The sequence below is a fragment of the Carcharodon carcharias genome, chromosome 20, assembly GCF_017639515.1.
Source record: "Carcharodon carcharias isolate sCarCar2 chromosome 20, sCarCar2.pri, whole genome shotgun sequence".
Classification (NCBI taxonomy): Eukaryota; Metazoa; Chordata; class Chondrichthyes; order Lamniformes; family Lamnidae; genus Carcharodon; species Carcharodon carcharias.
In genome coordinates, this window is record NC_054486.1 from 40,993,702 (window position 1) to 41,019,336 (window position 25,635).

General features: G+C 41.9%; 1 protein-coding gene across 6 annotated transcripts in view; it reads right to left on the minus strand.

Moving 5' to 3' along the window:
- Nucleotides 1-284: 284 nt before the first annotated feature.
- heatr5a (HEAT repeat containing 5a) overlaps nt 285-25,635 on the minus strand; it is a 181,100-nt gene continuing 155,749 nt past the window's right edge. For 5 of the 6 annotated variants that reach the window (XM_041214493.1, XM_041214495.1, XM_041214492.1 and 2 more), the window contains 4 exons: nt 13,366-13,590; nt 5,513-5,664; nt 3,958-4,171; nt 285-1,626 (listed from right to left, as the gene is read on the minus strand). In XM_041214493.1, the coding sequence (XP_041070427.1) occupies nt 1,313-1,626; nt 3,958-4,171; nt 5,513-5,664; nt 13,366-13,590 (905 nt within the window). In that variant the 3' untranslated portion in view covers nt 285-1,312. The remainder of the gene's footprint in view (nt 1,627-3,957; nt 4,172-5,512; nt 5,665-13,365; nt 13,591-25,635) is intronic. The other variant, XM_041214496.1, reaches the window with a different exon arrangement.

A 25,635-nucleotide genomic window follows, 5' to 3' on the forward strand; every position in this document is an offset into this window, starting at 1 on the left:
GGAAACAATATAGATCTAATTTCTAGTGACTCACCATTGGAAAGTAATCCATCAAAATCTGTTATTTAAGCTCCCAAGTGCGGAATGGCCACTAGAACCTGTGGAATTGTATATTACACAAGTCAGCACCTTTAGAAAGAGGAAAATACAAAAAACTGGCAGATTGAGAAAAAGACACGAGAAAAGACCAGATCGTTGCAATTTTCAGCTGGGCCTGTGGATTGGTATGATGGGGCAGGAATAACGCAGATAGGAGGGAAAAGTTAAGAATAAATCAGACAAAATGAAGAAATTAGCTTTATTTCAGTAAAATTACAAAAGCAAGATGTAATAATAATACACATGATTATTCTGCAAAATTTACAATTGTGTTATGTACATGGCATGTAAGTCAATTATGAGTACAGTACTTCAGAGCTTTAGTTGGGCCAAAGCACAAGAACTTGCCAGTTGGTAGCTAGCAGACTGCTTTTCTCTAGGAATATTTTTTGGAATTAGACCTTCTGGATAAAGATTTTTGTAGCATGAAGAATATTATACATATAACACAGTGTGTAATACCATTATTACCGACATAAATACAACTGTGTCATCAACAGCCATATTCAGTAAACAATTTATGGTTATGAATTTATTAAAGCTAATTTTTTTTAAAATAGAGTTCAGAGTACATATTAAAAACAGATTTAGTATTGGGTAACTTAATAACCTTGTTTATTTAAAAAAAAAATAGCGTTGTAGTGCAATTGGCTTTGGAATCCATTTAAGAAGTTAGCAATTACTAATTAGAAATTTGTATGTTGTGAATCATACTAATAACACTGCTATATTAAGCTTTCTGCAAATTCTGGCAATAGGAGGGCAACCTTTTAATGAAACACATGTTTGCATAAAATTCCCTTTAACATAACTCTAGCTATATTTGTTTGCTTGGACATCAAGTCCTGGTTAACAAGCCATACCAAATCCTTGGATTATTGCAATAACTGAATACACAACAGTTGTTTTAAGACTGCAATTGAGTGAATTAGAAATTAAAATCATAATAGTAAAAGAAAATGTTTAAAATTGTATACATGGATTTTTAAAATTAAATTTTTAAAAATTGGCATGTTTACCAAGTTTTATAATGTTAACCTATACTCAAGCTGTTCTACAATTTTAGCCTTCTGCCATAAACTGAAACAAGATTAATTATTTTGGCTGGGTAAATTATACTATGAGATTTCTTTCTCAACTTCTCTTCAATTTTAATTCCTTCACTTGGTAGGCATTTTGTTATAAGCAGTTAGGTATAACTGGTTTGCAGCTCTTAGAAATGAGAAAAATTAGTCTTGAGTTGAATGCTGGGAGATGTTTTTCCAAGACACTTAGACGGTCCAGCTGCTGTTTTTGCTTTGACGCTCTCCTGGTTACCTTTAACAGCACCTTCAAGCCTTGCTTTCATAGCTGGTGAAGTACCTATTAACTTTTGAAAAATGGATGGATACTGAGGGCCTATTCGCATCAGGTTCTGAAGGGCAAACTCATGTAAACTCTTGGCTGGATTTGCTGCAGATGGTAAAGCATTTTCATCCAAAAGGAAAGATATCAGGATTGGTAGAAGCAAAACTACCAAATAGACTCCTGCAATATATGAACAAGGAGTTTAAATTTACACTAAAACTGAATCTGTATAAATGTATTCAACAGTAGTCAAGTCAAATAGCTGTACAGAAAATGAATTAAAGCTAAATGGATGGGGAGAAAATTCTCTATTTCAATGAAGGTGAGGTGAGAGTCACTGCCTTTGACATCAAGGCAGCATATGACCAAGTGTGGGACCAAGGAGCCCTAGCAAAACTGGAGTCAATGGAAATCAGGGGAAAACTCTCCGCTGGTTGGAGTAATACCCGCACAAGGGAAGATGGTTGCGGTTTTTTTGATTCGTTCATGGGATGTGGGCGTCGCTGGCTAGGCCAGCATTTATTGCCCATTGCTAATTGCCCTTGTTCAGAGGGCATTTATGAGTCAACCACATTGTTATGGGACTGGAGTCACATGCAGGCCAGACCAGGTAAGGACATCAGATTTCCTTCCCTAAAGGGCATTAGTGAACCAGATGGGTTTTTACAACAATCGACAATGGTTTCATGGTCATCATTAGACTTTTAATTCCAGATTTTTACTGAATTCATTGAATTCCCCCATCTATCATAGGGGGATTCGAACCTGGGTCCCCAGAGCATTACTTGGGTCTCTGGATTACCAGTCCAGTGACAAACCCAGTGACAGTGAAGGAAGTTACATGCCACCACCATGTCACTCGCTTCAGTTCCAAGACTGTTCCTCAGGGTGGTGTCCAAGATCCAACCATCTTCAGCTGCTTCATCAATGATGTTGCTTCCATCATAAAGTCAGAAGTGGGGATGTTCGCTGATGATCGCGCAATGCTCAGCAGCATTTGCCAACGACTCAGATACTGAAGCAGTCTATGTCCAAATACAGCAAGACATGGACAATATCCAGGCTTGGGTTGACGAGTAGCAAGTAACATTCGCATCACACAAGTGCCAGGCAATGACCATCTCCAACAAGAGAGAACCTAACCATCACTCCTTGAAATTTAATGGCATTACCATTGCTGAAGCCCTGCTATTAACATCCTGGGGATTACCATTGACCAGAAACTGATCTGGACTAGCCACATAAATACTGTGGCAACAATAGCAAGTCAGAGGCTATGAACCCTGCAGTGAGTAACTCACCTCCTGACTCCCCAAAGCCAGCTACAAAGCACAAGTCAGGAATTGATGGAGTACTCTTCACCTGCCTGGATCAGTGCAGCTCCAACAACACTCAAGAAGCTTGACACCATTCAGGGCAGAGCAGTCCCCTTGACTGGCATCCCTTCCACAAACATTCATTCTTTTCGCCACCGACAGCAATGTGTACTATCTACAAGATGCACTGTAGGAACTCACCAACCCTACTTAAACAGCACCTTCCAAATCCAAGATTGCTACCATTAGAAGGGCAGGAGCAGCAGATACATGGGATCATGATCACCTGGAAGTTCTCCTCCAAGCCACTCACCATCCTGACTTGGAAACATATTCCTTCACTGTCACTTGGTCAAAATCCTGGAACTCCCTTCCCTAACAGCACTTTGGGGGTACCTACACCAAAGGGACTGCAGCGGTTTAAAAAGGCAGCTCACCACACCTTCTCAAGGGCAATTAGCAATGAGCAATAAATGCTGGCCTAGCCAGTGATGCCCACATCCTGTAACTTAAGAGCTCATAAAGTGACTCGTGAATATTTCACTACATTCTGAATTCAAAAGTAAACAATTATACATTCAAATTCAAACAAAATAATTACGATTCCTCCTTGAAGAACAGCTGTACTGCTGATGGAACCTCAGCAGCCTTGAGCCAAGGAGAAAAAAATAAATCAGAACATCCATCCCATTTAGAAAAGTGTGTAAGTATTGAGTCAAGTCAAAATAGGATCCAACTCAGTTCTGATCAAATTCCAACACTCACTCTGGCTTAGAAATAAAGAATGGTTGTCTTGGGAGGTGCTTGAAGGCTGACAGGCTTCATACAAGAGCATAACTCACCATCTTCAGAAAAAGGGGGAGAAAAATCTTGTGGGTGGTGAATATAAAAACTAAACTTTGAGATACAGAGCTGAAAATAAGCCACTACTCTAAGAAAGTTATCTTTTTCCTCTCCCCCTTCTCAGACAACTATTCAAGGGAGGGAAGAATTGCATAAAGATTTTCTATCTAGGTGGTATCTCATGCTTCCTAGCAGCCAACCAAAGAGGGTACTAGCAGAGGACATGAGCATTCACCCTCTCAGCAGAGGCAGAAGAAAAAATGAGTTAAAGATTAAGGTTCTTTACCTATAAATTGAAGATGAAAATTCTCAGTTAATAAAAGTCCAAAGTGAACTGTGTAAAAACACTTACGGTTTTGTTCATCAGCCATGCTAACCAAAGCCTCTAAAGTCTTCATCCCTTCTTGCACAGCCTGTAACTCTGCAGATGTGCTTGGTTTCTCTTTTTCTACTTCTCGTAACCTTTCCACAATTAAAAGAGTCAGGGAGTGGATATAGGGTGTGGATACGGCCCTATTAGGATGCTGGAATACTGACTGCAGCAATTTGTAGCAATGCATTTGTATCTGAGATGAAAAAAGCACAAGCCCTTACAAACACGAGAAAACACAGAGCATCAAAGTATAAATACTGAGAAACTGAATCAGATGTTGGTACAATTTGAAAAGATAGGACTTACAATATGCTGTTATTATGCATTATACATTAAAAAGTTAGTCTATTTAGAGTGATGTTTTACTTTGGAGTCTCTTTCACCATATGAAAAACAGATGGAAACTGCTGCCTACAACTTTTCTGTACAGGTATACACTAAGGCTAACCAGTAAAGGTCTGCCAATACCTCTATTTTTTTCCTGTTTCTCTTCTCCTGAAGTCATTGACTGAGGCTAGGGGTTACAGGACCATCAGTCCCCTGACAACTTACCCAAGGCTAAGGAGAGATTTATTAAAACAAGTGGAGGCAAGCAATTAGATCACCAGGGACATCCAAGCCAAGCCTGATTCTTTCCTTACCTGACATGTGCAGGTGCGTTTTCCAGCAGGGGTCACTGGTTAGATGTTAGGAATAAAGATTCTGACTAATTTTAATCACTTTATAGCTCACAACCTTTGTGGCCTAATGCTGTGTCATGCAGTGCATTAACAAATAAGCCACTGCATGAATTTTCTTATCTTACTTCAAGTTTTCTGACAATAAAGCATTTAATTTTCTAAATAAGATGTACATAAGCCCAAAAATTAAAAGCAAAATTCATAAGTGTGCTTCAATTCATTTAACTTTTGCTGAAAAATTTTCTCCCTTCCTCTTCTGACTGGGTATTGTTCCAGGAATATCTTGTTAAGTTTTCATGCATTAACCTGGATAGTGAAGCACCCGAAATGTAAGGGGAATTATTCCAAGGCTAATGTTATCCTCACCTAACATCTACATATGTGTATTTTCCTTCAGTGATCACTGCATTAAAATCAGGGACAGGGACTCTTGTTGATTTTTACTTACCTACCTCAGGGTGCTGAGGTAATTACAACTCCCCCTCCCCAGACCATTTGGTCTTTTAGATGGTTTAATAGAATCAAAAGTTCTGGAGTCATTCAGATGCAGGTGAATATCATGATGGGGAAAATGGCAGACTTGTACTGAAGTATGAATTATACTCCTTTATCACGAGTGAACTTGACAATGATAAGCTAATTCAGCACCAATTAGGATCAAACCTTGAATCCCCTGGTTTATATGGGTCAAAGACACACAGCACAGTTAATAAAAGCGGACAGACGAAATGCATTTTTGATAATGCTTGTCATTTGATTTCAACAGTAAATCAGATTAAATTATGGCACACAGACAGTATCTCTCATCTCCATTCAATTTAAGTAAATTTTGGTAAATCTGCCAGAATACTTACCACTGGATTTTTAGAACTAAGAATTATTTTAAACCTGTTGATGCATTTTTTTTCAAGGCACTGTACACATGTGACTTCTGGACTTGCTGACACCAGGAAAATACTAATGGTAGTTAGCATGCTCACTTCATCCAGTTCTGACTCAGTCATCTCTATGAAAACAAGGAAACATACAAAACTTAGACAGGGGGCTACAACCAAGGAGTTTAATTTCTTTTAACTTAAAGGAGGCTTGGTGAGGTAAGGGGTGGTGCTGAGGGGTAGAATAGACACTTGATCTTTGGCACAAGTAAGACCCTTCAACTATGTATGGCCAAATTATTATTCATGTGCAAGATGAGAAAGCCTTTGGTGACAGTAAAACTGGCCAAATTCTGCCCCACACCAATCAAACATTCTATTTCACACTGTCAACAATAAAAAAAATTCCAAAGAAATATGTCTGGGCATAGTTCAATAGCCACCGTGATGGTTAAAGGGGAAAAAAGGGGATTGTGCACTTAAGGAATTTTGACTTCCTCCTTTCCTGGATTAACATGGACCAACTGAACATCTAGCCTGATAGCAGGAGCAGGATGCAATGATTTCATGGCCTGGGTATAGAGTGGAAGAAGCTGGAGGAAAGAACTCAAAGATCTGGCTAACAAGAAAAAACAAAGAAATCTACAAGTTACAACAATACAGCAACAGAAAGAGAAACAGAAAAACTAGTTTAACAGTACGTTTGTAAAAAGAGAGAATTAAATAAAAATGGAAACAATTTTGTTGTTGCTATGTGACACAAACAGCAAAAGGAGGTATGAATCAAAAATATTTAATGGAAAAGGAGATACTAAGGGGTACATCTATTGGAAGTATATGTAAGGATATGAAATAAGCCTGGTAACTTGGGCAACAGTCCCTTCACTCAATAATTCTCAACACAAATATTAAGATATTGAAAGCCACAGGAAGGATGCTAACAAGTTAACTGTAAATTTGATTCATTAAAATATTTGGAGATCTGCACTAGAAATCCAAAACTTTTCACAAAACACCTGAGAAATGCCCTTGTGGTTTTAATGTGTCAAGTGTCTTTCGGATCAATCTTCCTTTAATAATTCTACAAAATCAGCTGCAGAAAAATGACTAGGTCAATGGAATTAACTGGCCCCAAGATCCTCTTACTAACTTACTAATTACAACTTCCTTTATGCTCGCTGCTTCCCCCCTTCAGCTCACTGCCTCTATCCTTATAGCCATCTCCCTCCCGCTCTCTGTCTCTCTCCCCAACCTGCCAGCTCGGCACTTCTCTCTCCAACCCTCCAGCTTGCAGCTTCCCTTACCGACTGCACCCCACCTCGTTGCTTAACTCTCCATCCCTTCTGCTTGCTACCTCTCCCCAGCTTCTCTCTCCTGAATCCTTGCTGTGGGAGAGGACTTGGGAGAGAAACAGAGAAGAGCTGCAAGCGGGTGGTCAGGGAGGGAATTGGTGGGCGGGTCACAAGCGCTGACGTAGCTTCGGGCTCCACAAGTGAATTTTAGCTGTTAATTCCACTGGATTAATCATGTCAGGCTTGGCCCTTTCCATTAATTTCCTGTCGTGGGGGAGTCAAGCAGTTCTTTGCTTGTCGGCTAGAGTGGCAGTAAACCTCATTTGGCCATCAGAATGTGCATGGCTGTAATGCACTTGATGGACTGTTACGCTTTGGACTGCTGCTTGGTCGCACAGCTTAGAGGGAACGCCGCTGGCATTTATTGTCCACTCCTAATTACCTTTGAGAAAGTGGGATGAACACCTTTCTTGTACTGAGTCACAGAATCTTTATAGTGCAGAAGGAGGCCATTTGGCCCATTGAGTCTGCACTGGCTGTCTGAAAGAGCATTCTACCTAGTCCCTTATGCCCATAACTTTCCACATTCTTTCCAGATAGCAATTCAATTTCCTTTTGAATACCTCAGTCGAGCCTGTCTTCACCACACTCTCAGGAAGTTTGTTCCAGACTCTAACCACCCTCTGGGTGAAAGTTTTTTTCCTTGCATCGCTTTTACTTCTTTTGCCAATTATTTTGAATCTGTGCTCTCTAGTTCTTGATGCCGTCTTGGTTGGGAATAGTTTCTCACTATTTATCCTGTCCATAACCCTCAGGATCTTGAAAATACCTCTATCAAGTCTCCTCTCAGCCTTCTTTTATCCAAGGAAAACAGTCGCAACCTCTCCAATCTATCCTCATAGCTACAATTCTTTATCCTTGAAATCATTCTTGTGAATCTCTTCTGTACTCTCTGTCATGAAGATATTAATACCTATAATGTTATTGGAATTTTTTTTTAAATGGAATTGTTGTAAGGTGTGTGTCTTAATTGGATTAGAGCCAGCTAATCTGGGTGCTTTGATGTATAGTAGTTGAAATGTTAATTAGATAACAGTATGGAGAATAAAAAGGTTAAGTGTACATGTGCATTTGTTGAATAACAGCGGGAGTAAAATCTTGCATCTAGCTGGGAGATGCCTAGCAATGCGTTTATATTACTAATAAAATTGGTGGAATCAAAGGATATTATTGTTAGGAGAGGTAAAATTAAAAGCCTAGTAATACAATGGAAAATTTACATTCAAAGGAAAAGCTAGGTACAAACTGAAAGGAATTTGTCTGTGTAATCAGAGGCATTTAAGATCTAACCAGCCTGTAAGCCTACATCTGTGTCCACGAAGGAGCCAAATTGCAAGGAACCTCATTTTGAATTCATAAGGCCAAACGTGCTTTTCCCGGTGTCCGTTTAAAGTGTATGGTTATTATTGCCTTGGTGAAAATTTACCTGGGAGTGATTAATTTGGATTTGTTTAAAAGTTATTATGATAGTAATTTGTAGACATGTGTGTGTGTTTAATTTGTTGTTAATTTAATAAATGTTTAATTTATTTTTTTATATAAAAAACCTTGAGAGGCTTGGTGGTCTTATTCCTAAATTCAGAGCTGCATCTCAAACAAACTAATTAAAAATATAGGTTATGACAGTTGTTCAAGTTTCCCTCTGGAATTTAAGCGAGTCAGCCTTTACTAACTGCTGTGTCATAACACTCTCTCCAATGCCTTCACATCCTTCCTCAAGTATAGCACCCAAGGCTGAACGCAGAACTCCAAATGAGACCTAACTCGTGCCTTATACAAATTCAACATGACCTTCTTACTCTTCTACTCAATGTCCCTATTAATAAAGCCGAAGATACTACTTTGGTCCTTCTGGAGGTAACTCCACCGCAGTGCATAACAGGAAAGTGTTCCACGATTTTGACCCAGCAACTGTGAAGGAATGATGATATTTCCAATTTGGGATGGTATCTGATGGAAGGTAACTTGTAGATGGTGAGATTCAAATGTGCCTTCTCCCCTTGCTCTTCTAGGCAGCAGAAGTCGTAGGTTTGAAAGGTGCCCTCAAAGGAGATTTGGCAGTTGCTGCAGTGCATCATTTAGATGGTATACACTGCTGCCATCGTGCAACGGTGGTGGAAGAAGTGGTCCTTTAAAGTATGGGCTGCAAATCTTGCAGGCTGCCTTGTCCTGGATAGTGACAAGCTTCTCAAATGTTACTGGAGCCACACTCATCCAAGTAAGTGCAAAGTATACCATCACACTCCTGACTTGTGCCTTGGATTTGGTGGGCAGGTTTTGGGAAGTTGCTGCCACAGGATTCCCAACCTCTGCCCTGCTCTTGTTGCCACAGTATTTATGTGGCTGGTCCAGTTAAGCTTCTGGTCAACAGTAACCAGGAGGACCCACCGGCAGGACAGACCAGGTGGCAGCTCAGCAGTATACAGTTGGGAGGGAATTTTCCTGGGAGTCCTCAACATTGATTCCAGACATCGTGAAGGCTCATGGCATCAGGTCAAACATGGGCAAGGAAACCTCCTGCTGATTATCACGTACTGCCCTCCACTTCAGCTGACTCCATGTTGAACACGAGGAAGCACTGGAGGTGGCAAGGGCGCAGAATGTACTCTTGGTGGTGACCAAGAGTGGCTCGGTAGCACTGCCACTGACCGGGTTGGTCGAGTCCTATAAGATATAGCTGCTAGACCAGGTCTGTGGCAGGTGTTGAAGGATCCAACAAGAGCGAAAGACATACTTGACCCTCATCCTCACCAACCTGCCTGCCGCAGGTACATCTTTCCATGACAGTGTTAGTAGGGGTGACCACTGCACAGTCCTTGTGAAGACAAAGTCCTGTTTTCAAATTGAGGATACTCTCTATCGTTTTGTGTGGCACTACCACTGTGCTAAATGGGATAGATTTCAAACAGATCTAGCAACTCAAGCTTGGGCAACCACGAAGTGCTGTGGGCCATCAACAGCAGCAGAACTGTACTCAACCACAATCTGTAACCTCATGGCCCCAAATATTCCCCACTCTACCATTACCACCAAACCAGGGCATTGACCCTGGCTCAATGAAGAGTGCAGGAAGGCATGCCAGGAGCAGCATCAGGCATACCTAAAAATGAGGTGTCAACCTAGTGAAGCTACAACAAGGGACTACTTGTGTGCCTAACAGCCTAAGCAGCAAGTAATATACAGAGTTAAGCGATTCCACATCCAACGGATCAGATCTAAACTCTGCAGTCCTGCCTCATCCAGTCGTGAATGGTGATGGACAATAAAACAACTCACTGGAGGAGGAGGCACCACAAATACCCGCATCCTCAGTGATGGGAGAGCCCAGCACATTAGTGCAAAAGGCTGAAGCATTTGCAACCATCTTCAGCCCGAAATGCCAAATGGATGAACCATCTCGGCTTCCACTGGAGGTCCCCAGCATCTATCACAGATGCCAGTCTTCAACCAGGTTGATTTATTTCACATGATATCAAGAAGCGGCAGAAGGCACTGGATACTGCAAAGGCTATGGGCCCTCACAATATTCTGGCAATAATACTGAAGGCTTGTGCTCCAAAACTTGCCATGCCCCTAGCCAAGCTAGTGCAGTACAGCTACAATACTGGCATCTGCTCGGCAATGTGAAAAGTTGCCCAGGTATGTCCTGTGCACAAAAAAACAGGACAAATCCAACCCGGCCATTCATTGCTCCATCAGTATATTGTCAATCAGTGATGGAAGGGGTCATCAACAGTGCTATCAAGAGAACCTGCTTCATAATAACCCGCTCATTGACACTCAGTTTGGGTTCTGCAAGGGTCACTCGGCTCCTGACCTCATTACAGCCTTTGCTCAAACATGGAAATAGCTGAACTCCAGAGGTGAGCTGAGAATGACTGACCTTGACATCAAGGCAGCATTTGGCCGAGTGTTGCATCAAGGAGCCCTAGCAAATCTAGAGTCAATGGGAATCGGGGGAAAACTCTCTGCTGGTTAGAGTCATACCTAGCATAAAGGGAGTGGTTGTGGTCACTGGAGGTCAATCATCTCAGTTTCAGGACATCACTGCAGGAGTTCCTCAGAAAAGTGTCCTAGGCCCAACCATTTCAGCTGCTTCATCAATGACCTTCCTTACATCATAAGGTCAGGAGTGAGGGTGTTTGCTGATGATTGCGCTATGTTCAACACCATTCGCGACTTCTGAGATACTGAAGTAGTCCATGTCCAAATGCGACAAAACCTGAACAATATCCAGGCTTGAGCTTACAAGTGGCAAGTAACATTTGCACCACACAAGTGCCAGACAATGTCCATCTCCAACAAGAGAGAATCTAACTGTCGCCCCTTGACATTCAATGGCATTATCATCACTGAATCCCCCACTGTCAACATACTGGGCATTGAGCAGAAACTGAACTGGACTAGGCATATAAGTACTGTGGCTACAAGAGGTCAGAGGCTAGGAATCTGGTGGCAAGTAGCACACCTCCTGACTCCCCAAAGCCTGTCCACCGAGAAGGCACAAGTCAGGAGTGGGATGGAATACTCTCCACTTGTCTAGATGAGTGCAGCTTGACACCATCCAGGACAAAGCACAAGTCAGGAGTGGGATGGAATACTCTCCACTTGTCTGGATGAGCACAGCTTGACACCATTCAGGACAAAGCAACCCACTTGATTGGCACCCCTTCCACAAACATTCATTCACTCCATCACCGACGCACAGTGCAGCAGTGTGTACCATCTACAAGATGCACTGCAGGAACTCAACAAGCCTCCTTCGACAGTACCTTCCAAACCCATGACCACTACAATCTAGAAGGAAAAGGGCATCTGACACATGGGAACAAGATCACCTGGAAGTTCCCCTCCAAGCCACTAACCATCCTGACTTGGAACTATATCGTCATGCCTTTAATATTGCTGGATCAAAATCCTAGAATTGCCTTTCAAACAGCAATGTGGGTGTACCTAAACATATGGGCTGCAGTGGTTCAAGAAGGCAGCTCACCAACACCTTCTCAAGGGCAATTGGCAATGGGCAATAAATGCTGGCTTAACCAGGGACATCTACATCTCATGAATGAATTAAAAAAAAGCTACCCAGGTCAAGACAAAGAATCAATTATAAAATTATAGATGTCCCTCAAGGAATGATCCTTGGCCACATCCCATTTTTCAGCCAGACATTGTCACTCAGCAATAACAATATCAAGGTCCATTATGTATGCTGACAACTCCCAGAGCTACCTCACCAACATGTGCCTTGACCTCTCCACTGTCTTTAATTTGTCACTTTATTTGCCTATCATGGGAGTACAGGATCAACAGAAATTTCTTCCTACTAAATTATTGCTAAGACAAAAGTCATTGTCGTCGATCCTCACCACAAACACCATTGCCTAACCACCAAATCCAGCCATTTCAACTGTCTGGGGTTAAGCGGACCGTTCACAACCTTGGTGTCAATAAATAAGTTCTAGATAAACTTCCAAACATATTGCTGCGTTATCACCAAGACAGTCTATTTCCATACTAACTTATGAATTAGGAGCAGGAGTAAGCCACTCAGCCCCTCGAGCCTGCACCACCATTCAATAAGATCATGGCTGTTCTGAATGTAACCTCAACCCCACATTCCTGCCTACCCCCCATAACTTTTCACCTCCTTTGTTAATCAAGGGTCTATCTAGTTCTGCCTTAAAAATATTCAAAGATTCTGCTTCCACTGCCCTTTGAGGAAGAGAGTTCCAAAGACTCTCAACCCTCACAGAAAAGATCTCTTCTCCTCCTTGTCTTAAATAAGCGACGCCTTATTTTTAAACAATGACCACGAGTTCTAGGTTCTCCAAAAAGAGGAAACACATCCACATCCACCCTGTCAAGACTCCTCAAGATCTTAATAGGTTTCAATTAAGTAGCCTCTTATTCTTCTAACTTCCAGTGGATACAAGCCTAATCTATCCAGTCTTTTCTCATAAGATAACCTGCCCATTCCTGGTATTAGTCTAGTAAACCTTCTTTGAACTGCTTCTAATGCATTTACATCTTTCTTTAAATAAGGAGATGAGGCCAGAGCCTCCTCAGCATCTTTTATTTTAATTGCTCCACGACTGGTCAGCTGCTATGGACCAAAGGTCTGGAGTTCCCTTCTTAAACCTCCATCTTTTACCTCTTTTAAGATGCTGCTTTACAACCTAACTCTCTGACCAAACTTTAGGTCATGTGCCCTAAAAGCTGTGTGTTAAACATTGTTTGATAATGTCCCTGAAAAGAGCCTTGGGATATTTTGTGACGTTTAAGTTATTATGTAAATGCAAGTTCTTGTATTCCTCTGAAACACTTTGGGACATTTTTATACATTAAGGACACTATATACATGCAATTTCTTGTTTCTGATAGTTATTAGCAACAGTTTTTTTCCCCTGAGTAATTGGTCATTTTTGTAGACTATGTAATGTATAGTTTATTATATAGAGGAGTTCAAAATTCTGTTACCTGGATTCCAAAATTCCAAAATTGTTGCAAGAGCACTGCGGAGAAGCCTGGTCCATGCAGCATGGCTTTTCTCAGCTCGAGCCATGGGAGAGGAGACAACTGCCTTCAATGCCTGCAGTGCTGCACCAACTGTTAAAGATATACAACCATCAAGCTTCTTTACTGCAGTTTCTTTAAGGACTCCTGTGATAAGGTAAAGCACAGTAGGAAGAATGGAAATGCTCCCTGTAAAAAAAACAAAATATTGGAGCATTTTCACTGAATTGGAAAAATTAGTATAACACCAAATTTATAATAAACGTTCAAAAAGATTAAATTGCTTGCATGCTTTTTTGAGGACCATACTTCCTCATTAGTTTCTTCTTTACTCCCATTTCCCTGTAAGATTTGGCTCAAAGGACAAATAGTGGGGCCCTGCCCCAGGTTTCTACCGATGTTGTTCTTACTCTAAGAAGGTACATGTGCATAACCTGGAGTAGTTCCTTAGATTTTCAAAACTATTTTGGAAATGATTAATTACCAGTCACCTCGGGGAAAAAGTAAAGAAATTACTTCTGAAATGTGGTCACTGCTACACAGGCAGATATGGCAGCAAATTATACGACCATATGAAATAAGAGCAGAAGTAGGCAATTTGGCACCTCGAGCCTGCTCTGCCATTCAATAAGATCATGGCTGATCGGTTTGTGTTTTGAGTTCCACATTCCCATCTACCCCGATAATCTTTGACTCTCTTACCTAACAAGATTGTCTACTTCTGCCTTAAAAATATTCAGTGACCCTGCTTCCATTCCCTTCCAAGGCAAAGAGTTCAAAAATCACACAACCCTCAGAGGAAAAATTTATCATCACCGTCTTATATAGGCGGCCCCTAATTTTAATACAGTAGAGGAAGATTCCACTTACAATATAAACAAAATCAATATAATGACCAATTAATCTGTTTTGTTGTGTTGGCAAAAGGATAAATGCTGGCCAGGAGGTAAAGAGTTCCTCTATTGCGCTTTGAATGCTGTCATGTGATCTTTTGCATCAATTGAACAGATACTTAGTGCCTCTGTTTAATTTCTCTTTCAAAAGATGGCAAACCTCTGGCAATGCAATACTAATCTCAGTGCTGCAATAGAGTGTTAGCCTAGATTATAGGCTGAAGTTCTCCAAGCGGGGCTCAAATTCAAATTTCTGACTCAAAGTGCAAAGTACAATCTCCGAGCCAAGTGGTCAGTAACGAGGAAAGCTCAGGACCTCCATATAAAGGTTACATTTGTGAACCAATGTCCTCTTTAACAAAGTAGCCTATGAAATTCTTAAAAAGTAGGTTCCACTTCACATTGATTGAGTCTATAATTGTATTTTCCAATAATTGATTGAGTTCATAATTGTATTTTCCCATAAGACCATCAAACAACATGGAGTGCAATTACACATCAACTTCTTGGTGCTCAACCAATTTTCTAATAGGAATCTATGGGTTCACGTGGTCATCAGGTTTCTGAATTTCTCTAATTGTTGACTAGCTAAAACAAATTTTGTTGCTGAATGTCAACAAAACATGTTCTAACCAAAGCAAAATACTGCGGATGCTGGAAATCTGAAAAATGAAGCTGCAAGCGAAGATGTCCATGACATCTTTGTCAATCTCTCCTTAGCCCCCACCTATCGATGGTTTTCTATTCAGCTTCACCTGCTCCACCCAACTTAAAAAGTATCAATTTCTACTTCTCTTTAGCTCTGAAGAAGGGTCATACAGATTTGAAATGTGAACTCTGTTTCTCTCTCCACAGATGCTGTCAGACCTGCTGAGTTTCTTCAGCATTTTCTGTTTTTATGTTCTAACCAATTTTGTTTTGGGCAGTTGAGTTGTTTGAAGGTATAATTTACAGAGCACCAGAAGCATGTTTCTATTCATTCAGAGCTGGGGAGCACTGTATGTTAATATCTGCAGGGATTGTCCAGAGAAATGTAAAGAACTGGATATGTATTTCCTAATTTGTACATAAAATATTCTTGAAGCTCTTTGACTTCCAGCATGGCTTGTAGCCGCAGGAAAAGACTCGAAACATTAACTCTGTTTCTCTCCCCACAGATGCTGCTAGACCCGCTAGGTTTTCCAGCATTTTCTGTTTTCGTTTCAGATTTCCAGCATCCGCAGTATTTTGCAAATTATTTATTTGTGTTTAATGAAAGAAGCCTGTTTAGAGTTTCTTTAATGCTGGAAATAACAGTATCAAAGGTAAAGACCTAGCCAGTTTTATGGGTGAGTTAAGCATTTAAACTTTTGTCACGACCTGTGGAGAAGTGGGACTAGAATTGACTGTGCACCCCTCCCATCACGGTCCATAACAATAGTTGGAAGTGCCCCATGATCACTAAATATGGCCTACTCAACAATAAGATGCAAAATTAATTTGCAACACAGTCTTGGACAGATTAATTATTTTTGTTTATAGTGGAAGCAAAATGAAGAAAAAAAATGTTGCAAGCCTAACACTCAAGTTAACTTCATTAATGTTTTGCTGACCAGGTCTTGAAATGTTCATTATTGAACTTGGAAAGCTCTTGATAACCAAGGACAATCAAGTAATGATTGTTTTTAACAAACATTAAAGGAGAGTTTTAAAAAAAATAATAAATGCATTTAATTCCTACTTATTTTAAAGAAGTGTTATTTATATAGTTTAAATAAACGTTGTTACGGGTGAGAACGCCTCTAGCGATGCTTTCAATTCTGATAAGCTAAAGGCTGAAGGAAACTTATTATAGATTCCTGTTTTCAAGTAGATTTTTTTCAAATATGAGAGCATCGAAAAGAAACCTAAACATAATTGTTCAATCTTTTTAGGGAGGAGCTCAACCATGACTGGAATAGCTTAAAGTATAAAATAACTGAAAATGCAATGCATTTGCTATGTTTAACAGTGGATGACAGGCAATGAACTGGCAATTTGCTGAGAATGTACTCCAAAGGCAGGAAGCAGTTTTCATAAACCAATCAGACTGCTACTTGAACAAACAAGTTGTTTATTTTTAATACCATCCAACAAAAAGACTTGAACAAATAGGGTGCAATTGCTGCCTGTTATTTTGCTGCTTAAACTACAAAAAGATAATGGGGCCAAACATATACTAAACATAATAGCTGATCATTGCTGAATTGCTGGATTAAGTTAAATTCACTTAATATTTTGATACTGTGGAAATATGCTATGGCAAATGGAACTGTTAGTTCCAGATTTTGCATTGGAAATAATGATGAGGCAATTCATCATTATTAAGGAGTAAATTGGACAGGAACTTTTGGCGACTGCACATGTGCAGTTAAAGGTGCAAATCAGGAAGTTGTTTTGAATTTTCCTGTTCCCCCACAAGCTTTGCTGTAACAGTATCTCACCGAGAGTCTTGGTATTCAAAATACATAGAACACATTAATTTGCAGTACTTCAATGATTGATACCCACTTAAAACACAAGAAAAAAAATTAGGCTTGTTCATTTAAGTGCAAATAAATTCTTAACACTGTGCTAAGTCTTAATTACTGCTACAAGATCTTTGGTAAAATTTACCTTTAAAGGTCTGGAATTTCATTCCTTCAGATTTTACTTATTAGAGATTGTAAAAATTAAAATAAACAGTGCAGTTTTACTTCTTCTATGTCATCTGTCCTAATTTCATCTTTCTTTCCCTCTACACATTTAATTCAATATTTTACATCTCCTTCTGACCTTCTGATTTTCACGACAGAAAACCTCTCCGTTGTGGCGAAAATAGTGTAACTACCTAATAATCATTAGTCCTGCCCCTCAGTACGGCACTTACCATTTCTGTTTGGGCGTTTGCCCATTTTACAGAGGCAGCTGGCCATTTAAGTAAGGAGCAGTCTCCTCTCTAGCCTGATTTTGGTAGTCTAGAGTATGGATCTCAAGTGTGTAAAGTAGACCTGGTAAGAAGCAAGTATGAACTTAACATATTTCCTTGGATAACCAGGAATCTCTTTGGAGAGGTAGGGTACCCCTGTGAAATTTGCTTCAAAATTTTATTCAAAGCCCCAGAAGTGGCACAAAACAAAATTCTAACCGTCTTCCCTTAACCCAAGGAAGGAGGAGGGTTGGGCTCCTAGTCTCGCAGGGCAATTACTGCTGCTCTGGCTTGATTCATATGTCCAGATGCCAGGAAGAACTTTGTACTAAAGAAGGGCAGATAGTGTTTTGAGCAAAGGAACACAGAAGATGAGCATGGCACCCTTGCACACTGAGGCCATTGAAGCCAGTCACCATGAGCAGCCAGAGGCCAGAGGATAAGGAGGAAGAGGCTGCTTCCCACACACCAGGAAGGAGAGCGACAGTCAGGGCAACCAGGTACTGCCCTGAGGGAAGAGTGTACAAACCTAGGACATCTGACCTCAATATGATGGACAGAGTTGTAGGTGACAGAGGCTAAGTGGTGACAGACATATGTTGCATGGTCCAGCAGCAACTCAAGCCACGGTCCATTAACCCCCATGCCCTGTCAGTGGCTGTGAAAATAACCATCGTTCTCAACTTCTATGCCTCAGGATCTTTCCAGGGATCATCAGGAGACCTTTCTGGTATATCCCAGTCAGCAGCACACAGCTGCATTAAGGTTGTAACTGATGGCCTATTTGTTTGTGTGGGGAATCACATTAATTTCCCTACAGATTCAGTGTCACGGACGCAGAGAGCCATTGTCTTTGCCCAGTGAGCAGGCTTCCCTCAGGTACAGGGTATCATTGATTGCACCCATGTAGCCATAAAGGCCCCAAATCAACATGAGGTTTTTCAACTAAATCTGCTTCTATCACTGCTTGTTTGTCCCTACAACCACACCAACCCCCTCCACCTCTCTGTCTCTCTATCTCTCCGCCCCCCACACACACACCTTAAACCAGCTTATATTTCAGCTCTTTCCTGGACTCGAACTCAAGTTCTGTCGAAGGGTCATGAGGACTCGAAACGTCAACTCTTTTCTTCTCCGCCGATGCTGCCAGACCTGCTGAGTTTTTCCAGGTAATTCCGTTTTTGTTTTCAATATACAGCTTGTTTGTTATCACAAGTTCTTCTTTCATTTGTGTGCAAGGTTCCCTGGCAGCTGCCATGCCTCCTTCATACAAAGGAGTACCCAACTCTCATAACTATTTCAGTCACCAACACAGATCCATGGTTCGCTTCGAGAGAACATGGGCTATCCCTTAAGAACTTCTATACTGACACACTGGGGAGCAGGAAGATGAGGAGGAAGCCCCTGTCCATTTGGAAGATTCCGAAACAGATGAGCATGAGGAGGCCACCAATGATGATCAGCCAGTCCCTTTTTTTCTTGATTTCCTGTTGTTGTTTTAATTGCAGAAAACCCATGCCAACATTTTTTTAAAAGGAGAATTGAATCCATATTTTTATTTTCTAACTTCAAAGAATCTTGTAAGCATTTGTTCATTAACGTGAAGCATTTCATAGAAAAGAAAAAACAGCCTGTGCTACAGTATACATCCATATTTTTTGACAGGAAAGGGTTATGATACCTCGTGTACCCCTTCTTCCCTTAATATTTTTCTACTTCTATACAAAGGTTTGAGCAGAAATTTCAAAGTATTAATAATTTGTACAGGTAAAATGAGAGACTATTGCACAAACTGGCAGCTGCAGATGTAGAATATTGTGGGGGCATTTTTTTCAGTTTAATGGTGAACATTTTGCTTTTTATTTTGTTTTTTTGGTGCGACTATCGAAGGATTCTTTAAAAAGACTACGTGGCTGATTTTATCCCTTGGTTTTGCCTCTTTACACCTTGAAAAATGGATGTACGTTAAAAAGAAAAAATCCTACCAAGAAACATGTAAATCATGCAATTTATTGATAATTACTTTTATGAACTTTGGATCACTGTATAGACTGCTACATTTGATTTTTTTCTTATTTACCACATTGTTGAATAAATTGCGTGCAACAGCGAAAAAAAAAATGAGCAGCTGTGAGGCAGCTGGCCATGTAGCCAGGACTGACTGTGTAGGACAGGATCCTCACCATACAGGTCCATGTGCAAAACAGGTTCTCATAAGGTCAAGTGGTATCACAATTGCCATCAGCCAGTTCCTGGTGACATACTTCCACCTAAAAAAATCGTATATGTTTACTCAGTGATTACTCAAGGGACTGCCCATCTCCCACAAGGGAAGCAATAAACATCAAGGAATTTGACTAAGTCACATTCATGTGGCTAAAACCCTCACCGTCATAACCATGAGCCCCATCATATTGCAACATGGTAATAAGTCATTCATAACCTGGCCCCCTCTCACAGGAACACCAATGACTGTAAATGAGGGGCCCATGCTGCCAAATTGTCTATAATCAAACCATGCTCACAATGCTGAGAGTGACACAAAGTCAGATTGTATGTCTTAGCATACATGTAGATAAGATATCTCAGGCATGAGCCGTCCTTGGCTGTGCAACAAAGCTCTATGAAAGAACTTGTACACCATCCATTCTGGATAATAATTCAGTTTGTGCCACGTGCAACATTCCTGGCTTCTATATGCCTCTGCTTGCCGCACAAAGCACATCCTGTGACACCTGGAATGCAAGCGCAGCTAAAGTAGTGGGTACAGCAGATGTCTAATATTACCTGCATGATACACGGCCTCTCAAAGCTGTCATGCCTACACCTCGGCCAATGTATAACACTGCAATGCAGACAAATGCCTTGCACCCAGCACACATGCTTGAGATGCACCTGCTGCCCAGCTTCTGTTGATGGAGTCTAATCATTGATCCTGCCGTAAAGTCAAGCTTGGATGGACAGTGAAACATACAAGGAGCATCTCAATGCTCGAACCTTTGAATACTAGAATCTTATGCGATACAGCAGAGAAGGAAGAAGCCCCGTGAAACATCTGAAATTAGCCAACAGCCTTTAGCCTGCTGACTGCATGTTGAGATGGACCTCATTATTACTGGTGAGAACAGTCTTCTTAATGTTACCATTCTTTTTGAGCTCTCTGGTGTACAAACACACACAAGCAACAGTAAATATATTCAAGTAGTGCTCAAAAGTGCTATATACAATGTGAAAAGTGTAACTATAGGTTGCCTCAGAGGAGGTGGAGGCAGGCTGCTCACTTCTCTGTCTGAAGAGCAAAGAGGAGCGCGGTAACCTGTCTCGTCATGCAGGCACTTATTGGGGACCTCCTTCAGACTGCAGCTTCAGCATTTCTGCATGGGCAGCTGTGGTCACTGGCACATGTGCAAACAAGTGCTCTGACAAGAGGTTGGGGAGGTGAAAGGGATGAATGTGCTGAGGAGCTCTTGGTATTTTCACCCTTAGTGACCTGCACAGCCCTGGGTTGGCCTTCAGGTGGGGTTGATGGGGCTGGCTGCTGGTGCACAGCAATCATCCATTCCAGCAACCACTGTGCCAACGATGCAACTGACCTATTAGGAGTATGCAGTTCCTCACATTTTCCATGGACGTCAGTGCTTATACTCTGAGCGGACTGATCAAGGCTACTGAGGGAGGCTTGTACCCTTTCATGGTTGAGACATTGCTCTTACATCCACTCCCGAGTGCTGCTGCTTGTGTTTCTCCATGAGATTGGCCAATCTCTCATGGTTGGGGCTCAGGCAGATGAACCCCAGGGCAATGTAGAGCTCATGACAGTGATGGACTCCTCCATTCACAGTCCCACTGCCTCAGGGAACTCTGCCAGATTTCTACACTTCTGATGCTGATTACCTAAAAGCTGTGCCCCAAAAGGTGACTGCTGAGGCTCGAAGTTCATGCTCACTGAACATCAAGATGACTTTCCTCCCTCCTCAGAGTGGGACTGTGCACAGATGTCTTTGACTCTGACACCTCCTCCTGCACTGTATGGTGCTCTTCATCTTGTGCCACCAACTCTACATGTGCTACATCCCCCCCAAAGTACTTGTGAGTTGGTGATGCTTGGGCTAGTATGATGTGATGCGGCTTCCTCAGACATCTGTTCCTACTCTTGATGCTCATGGGATGATCTGACCGGGCATATGAAGGTGCAGGGTTGGGACCTGTGTGAGACAGCAAAGGAGTTATTTAGGTCATTGGGAAAACTCTGATGCACACCATTGCTTTAACTCTGCTCATGCTGTCCTAATGACACAAATCTCTCATGCCAACGTCCTCTTGTGCTCAATGAAGTGACAACAAGATTCCCACCATGACCACCATATGCTAAGGTGATTTCAACACTGTCTTGATCAGCTACTAACAGTGATTCACCAACAACAACCGACAGCTGTTCAGGCACTCTGGCGATATCCAGGGCCATCTGTTGCATGGATCGGATGCACCTCAGCCAGGCTCACCCACCCTAATCTGGGCCATCCCTGTGGCGTTCTTCGCCTTTTTGTTCTGCAATGACAACATGAACTTACATTAGCCTGACATGTATTACATGGAGAGATATTTCTCTTCACTGTCACTGTACATCACAATGCTCTTTCATATGTGTTCTGTGAGCACCTACATGTTTACACATACAAGCCTCAATGCTGAAGTAGAGGCATCTGTCTTTTGTTGCATCTTAGCTGCAGCCATGCATATATGACCCTTCCCTTGGAGCTGTGTGTGGATGAACAAAGCTACTTACCTTGCCAAAACACAAATCACTGAACTTTTTCCTGCACTGAATCCATAAATGCTGATGGTGTCCTGCTGCACTCACTACAACTGAAGTTTGAATCCAGGCCTTCATGGTTACTGCAGGGGATTATGGCGGCCAACAAAGTAGAGGACTGGTCTCCTCTTAAGGACCTCTTCCACCAAAACTTGAAGGTCCTGGTCAGAAAACCATGGGGCAGCTGGGCTCATCCCTTCCGAGTCTCCTCTGTGTGACATTCTATGATTAAAAACTTAAGGTGCAAAGGGTTGTAATGATTCAGATTGCAATGTTCTTGTTCACATTTGTGTGCGTATATGCACTAAACATTTTCAGTATATCAGTTTCAGTGGAGAAAAGGGCTCTGCGCAAATGTTTGGTGCCATGTGGCTGTGACTCCAAGGTAGCATGCTGTGTTCCATGACCTACTGGATTGCTCCATCTTAGTCACACTGTTACGCTATTACAGTGTGCAGCTGTGAGGGGCCTGGTCAAGGGCCAACAGTGTGGGTGCATCCTGATATATGGGTGGCACAAGGGCAAGTGGATGGGATAATGAACATGGCAATATTCATCATTCATCCACCTGCTGAGTCTTGGCAGCTAACTGCATAATAACTGTACGAGGTAGTGGGGGCAAGACGATGGCATCTCCATGGCTGTGTCCTGTGAATCCATTTCAAGCTTTCAGTGGTTTAGTAGAGTACATTTTGATTAAGCAGCAACACGACAATTCTCCCATAGCAAAAGCCCATGATGGGCCATCCATTCCAGGGTCAACTAACAGTTGGACAACATTTACAGCTTGAACATTGATCTAACAAGGCAATGACATCTCCTCCGAGGCACAGGGACTTCACCATTGATGACCTACCTCTCAAATGGGCCTTGCTGAAGGCCCACTTTTTACCTCTGCCTGTGTTGTTCAACCCACACTGGGCCTGCCTGACTACTCACTACTTTCGGCGTTGCCTGCCCCAACTCCTATACCAGCCCGCGCCTGCAGACCAAAAATCAGATGTTCAGGCAGATGTTTTTAGAGACCTGCTTGCGGAGCCAGGAATTCTGCCATCTCTGCACACCCAAGCCAGAAACAAAATCCTGGGCTTGTGGTTTACGAAGAACTGTTCAATCTGCTTCGTTAAGGAGACAGCACCGTTTTACCTCTCTAATAGTGGCAAATTACAGTGGGAAAGCCCACAATATAACAAAAAGTGAGTGGTGTTCATTCACCACTGACCACAAATTCTAGCCCTACGAGTTCATAAACCAAGTTATCATTTTACTTGTGATTTAATCATTTCCTTACTCCTTAACATAAAAGGCAAACATTGTAAATTCACTTCTAGTTGTACATCAAACACATTATTTTGCTGCATTCGGTCCTCAACATCATTCATGGTACAGAGGATTAAACGGGTGCTTGTTTTTCTGGGTTATGTAGATGATTCAAGAGCAAAATAAATTAGGGATCAATAAAATCCAAGGCAAATAAATCTTAATTGATTATTAGTAGAAGACATAGCTTTTACTTTTAGAATTTGAATTAAGTTTAAAATAACTTATTCCAAACAAAGCCTCCAGTACATCTTATACTAGATAAAAACAAAATACTGGGGATGCTGGAAATCCAGAACAAAAACAGAATTACCTGGAAAAACTCAGCAGGTCTGGCAGCATCGGCGGAGAAGAAAAGAGTTGACGTTTTGAGTCCTCATGACCTTTCAACAGAACTAGGTGAATCCAAGGAGAGGTGTGAAACATAAGCTGGTTTAAGGTGGTTTGGGCGGTGGGGGGGGGGTAGGTGTTGGGTGGGGGGAGAGAAGTGGAGGGTGGTGTGGTTGTAGGGACAAGTAAGCAGTGATAGGAGCAGATCATCAAAAGAAGTCACAGACAAAAGATCAAAAGAACACAGAGGTGTTGAAGTTGGTGATATTATCTAAACGAATGTGCTAATTAAGAATGGATGGTAGGGCACTCAAGGTATAGCTCTAGTGGGGGTGGGGGGCATAAAAGATTTAAAAATAATGGAAGTAGGTGGGAAAAGAAAAATCTATATAAATTATTGGAAAAATACAAAAGGAAGGGGGAAGAAACAGAAAGGGGGTGGGGATGGAGGAGGGAGTTCAAGACCTAAAGTTGTTGAAGTCAATATTCAGTCCGGAAGGCTGTAAAGTGCCTAGTCAGAAGATGAGGTGCTGTTCCTCCAGTTTGCGTTGGGCTTCACTGGAACAATGCAGCAAGCCAAGGACAGACATGTGGGCAAGAGAGCAGGGTGGAGTGTTAAAATGGCAAGCGACAGGGAGGTTTGGGTCATTCTTGCGGACAGACCGCAGGTGTTCTGCAAAGCGGTCGCCCAGTTTACGTTTGGTCTCTCCAATGTAGAGGAGACCGCATTGGGAGCAACGAATGCAGTAGACTAAGTTAGGGGAAATGCAAGTGAAATGCTGCTTCACTTGAAAGGAGTGTTTGGGCCCTTGGACGGTGAGGAGAGAGGAAGTAAAGGGGCAGGTGTTGCATCTTTTGCGTGGGCATGGGGAGGTGCCATAGGTGGGAGTTGAGGAGTAGGGGGTGATGGAGGAGTGGACCGGGGTGTCCCAGAGGGAACGATCCCTAAGGAATGCCGACAGGGGGTTGAAGGGAAGATGTGTTTGGTGGTGGTATCATGCTGGAGTTGGCGGAAATGGCGGAGGATGATCCTTTGAATGCGGAGGCTGGTGGGGTGATAAGTGAGGATAAGGGGGACCCGATCATGTTTCTGGGATGGAGGAGAAGGCGTGAGGGCAGATGCACGGGAGATGGGCTGGACACGGTTGAGGGCCCTGTCAACGACCGTGGGTGGAAAACCTCAGTTAAGGAAGAAGGAGGACATGTCAAAGGAACTGTTTTTGAAGGTGGCATCATCAGAACAGATGCGACGGAGGTGAAGGAACTGAGAGAATGGGGTGGAGTCCTTACAGGAAGCGGGGTGTGAGGAGCTGTAGTCGAGGTAGCTGTGGGAGTCGGTAGGCTTGTAATGGATATTGGTGGACAGTCTATCACCAGAGATCGAGACAGAGAGATCAAAGAAGGGAAGGGAAGTGTCAGAGATGGACCACGTGAAAATGATGGAGGGGTGGAGATTGGAAGCAAAATTAATAAATTTTTCCAAGTCCCGACGAGAGCATGAAGCAGCACCGAAGTAATCATCAATGTACCGGAGAAAGAGTTGTGGAAGGGGGCCGGAGTAGGACTGGAACAAGGAATGTTCCACATACCCCATAAAGAGACAGGCATAGCTGGGGCCCATGCGGGTACCCACAGCCACACCTTTTATTTGGAGGAAGTGAGAGGAGTTGAAGGATAAATTGTTCAGTGTGAGAACATGTTCAGCCAGACTTATACTATGCGACTTGGGTATTTGCAAACAATCTCAGTTTTATCTTTTTGGTAACAACCAAAGCTAAATTTATTAAGTAAGTAATTACAACTTTAAAGTGGTTAAATGAACAGAGAAAGTTAAGGCACTCAAAATACCTTACACATTATATAGACAAAAATATTCCCACCTGTCAAATTGTTCAGAAATATAATTTAGACATTACACGTTACTTTTGCCACATTCATGAACACATGACCAT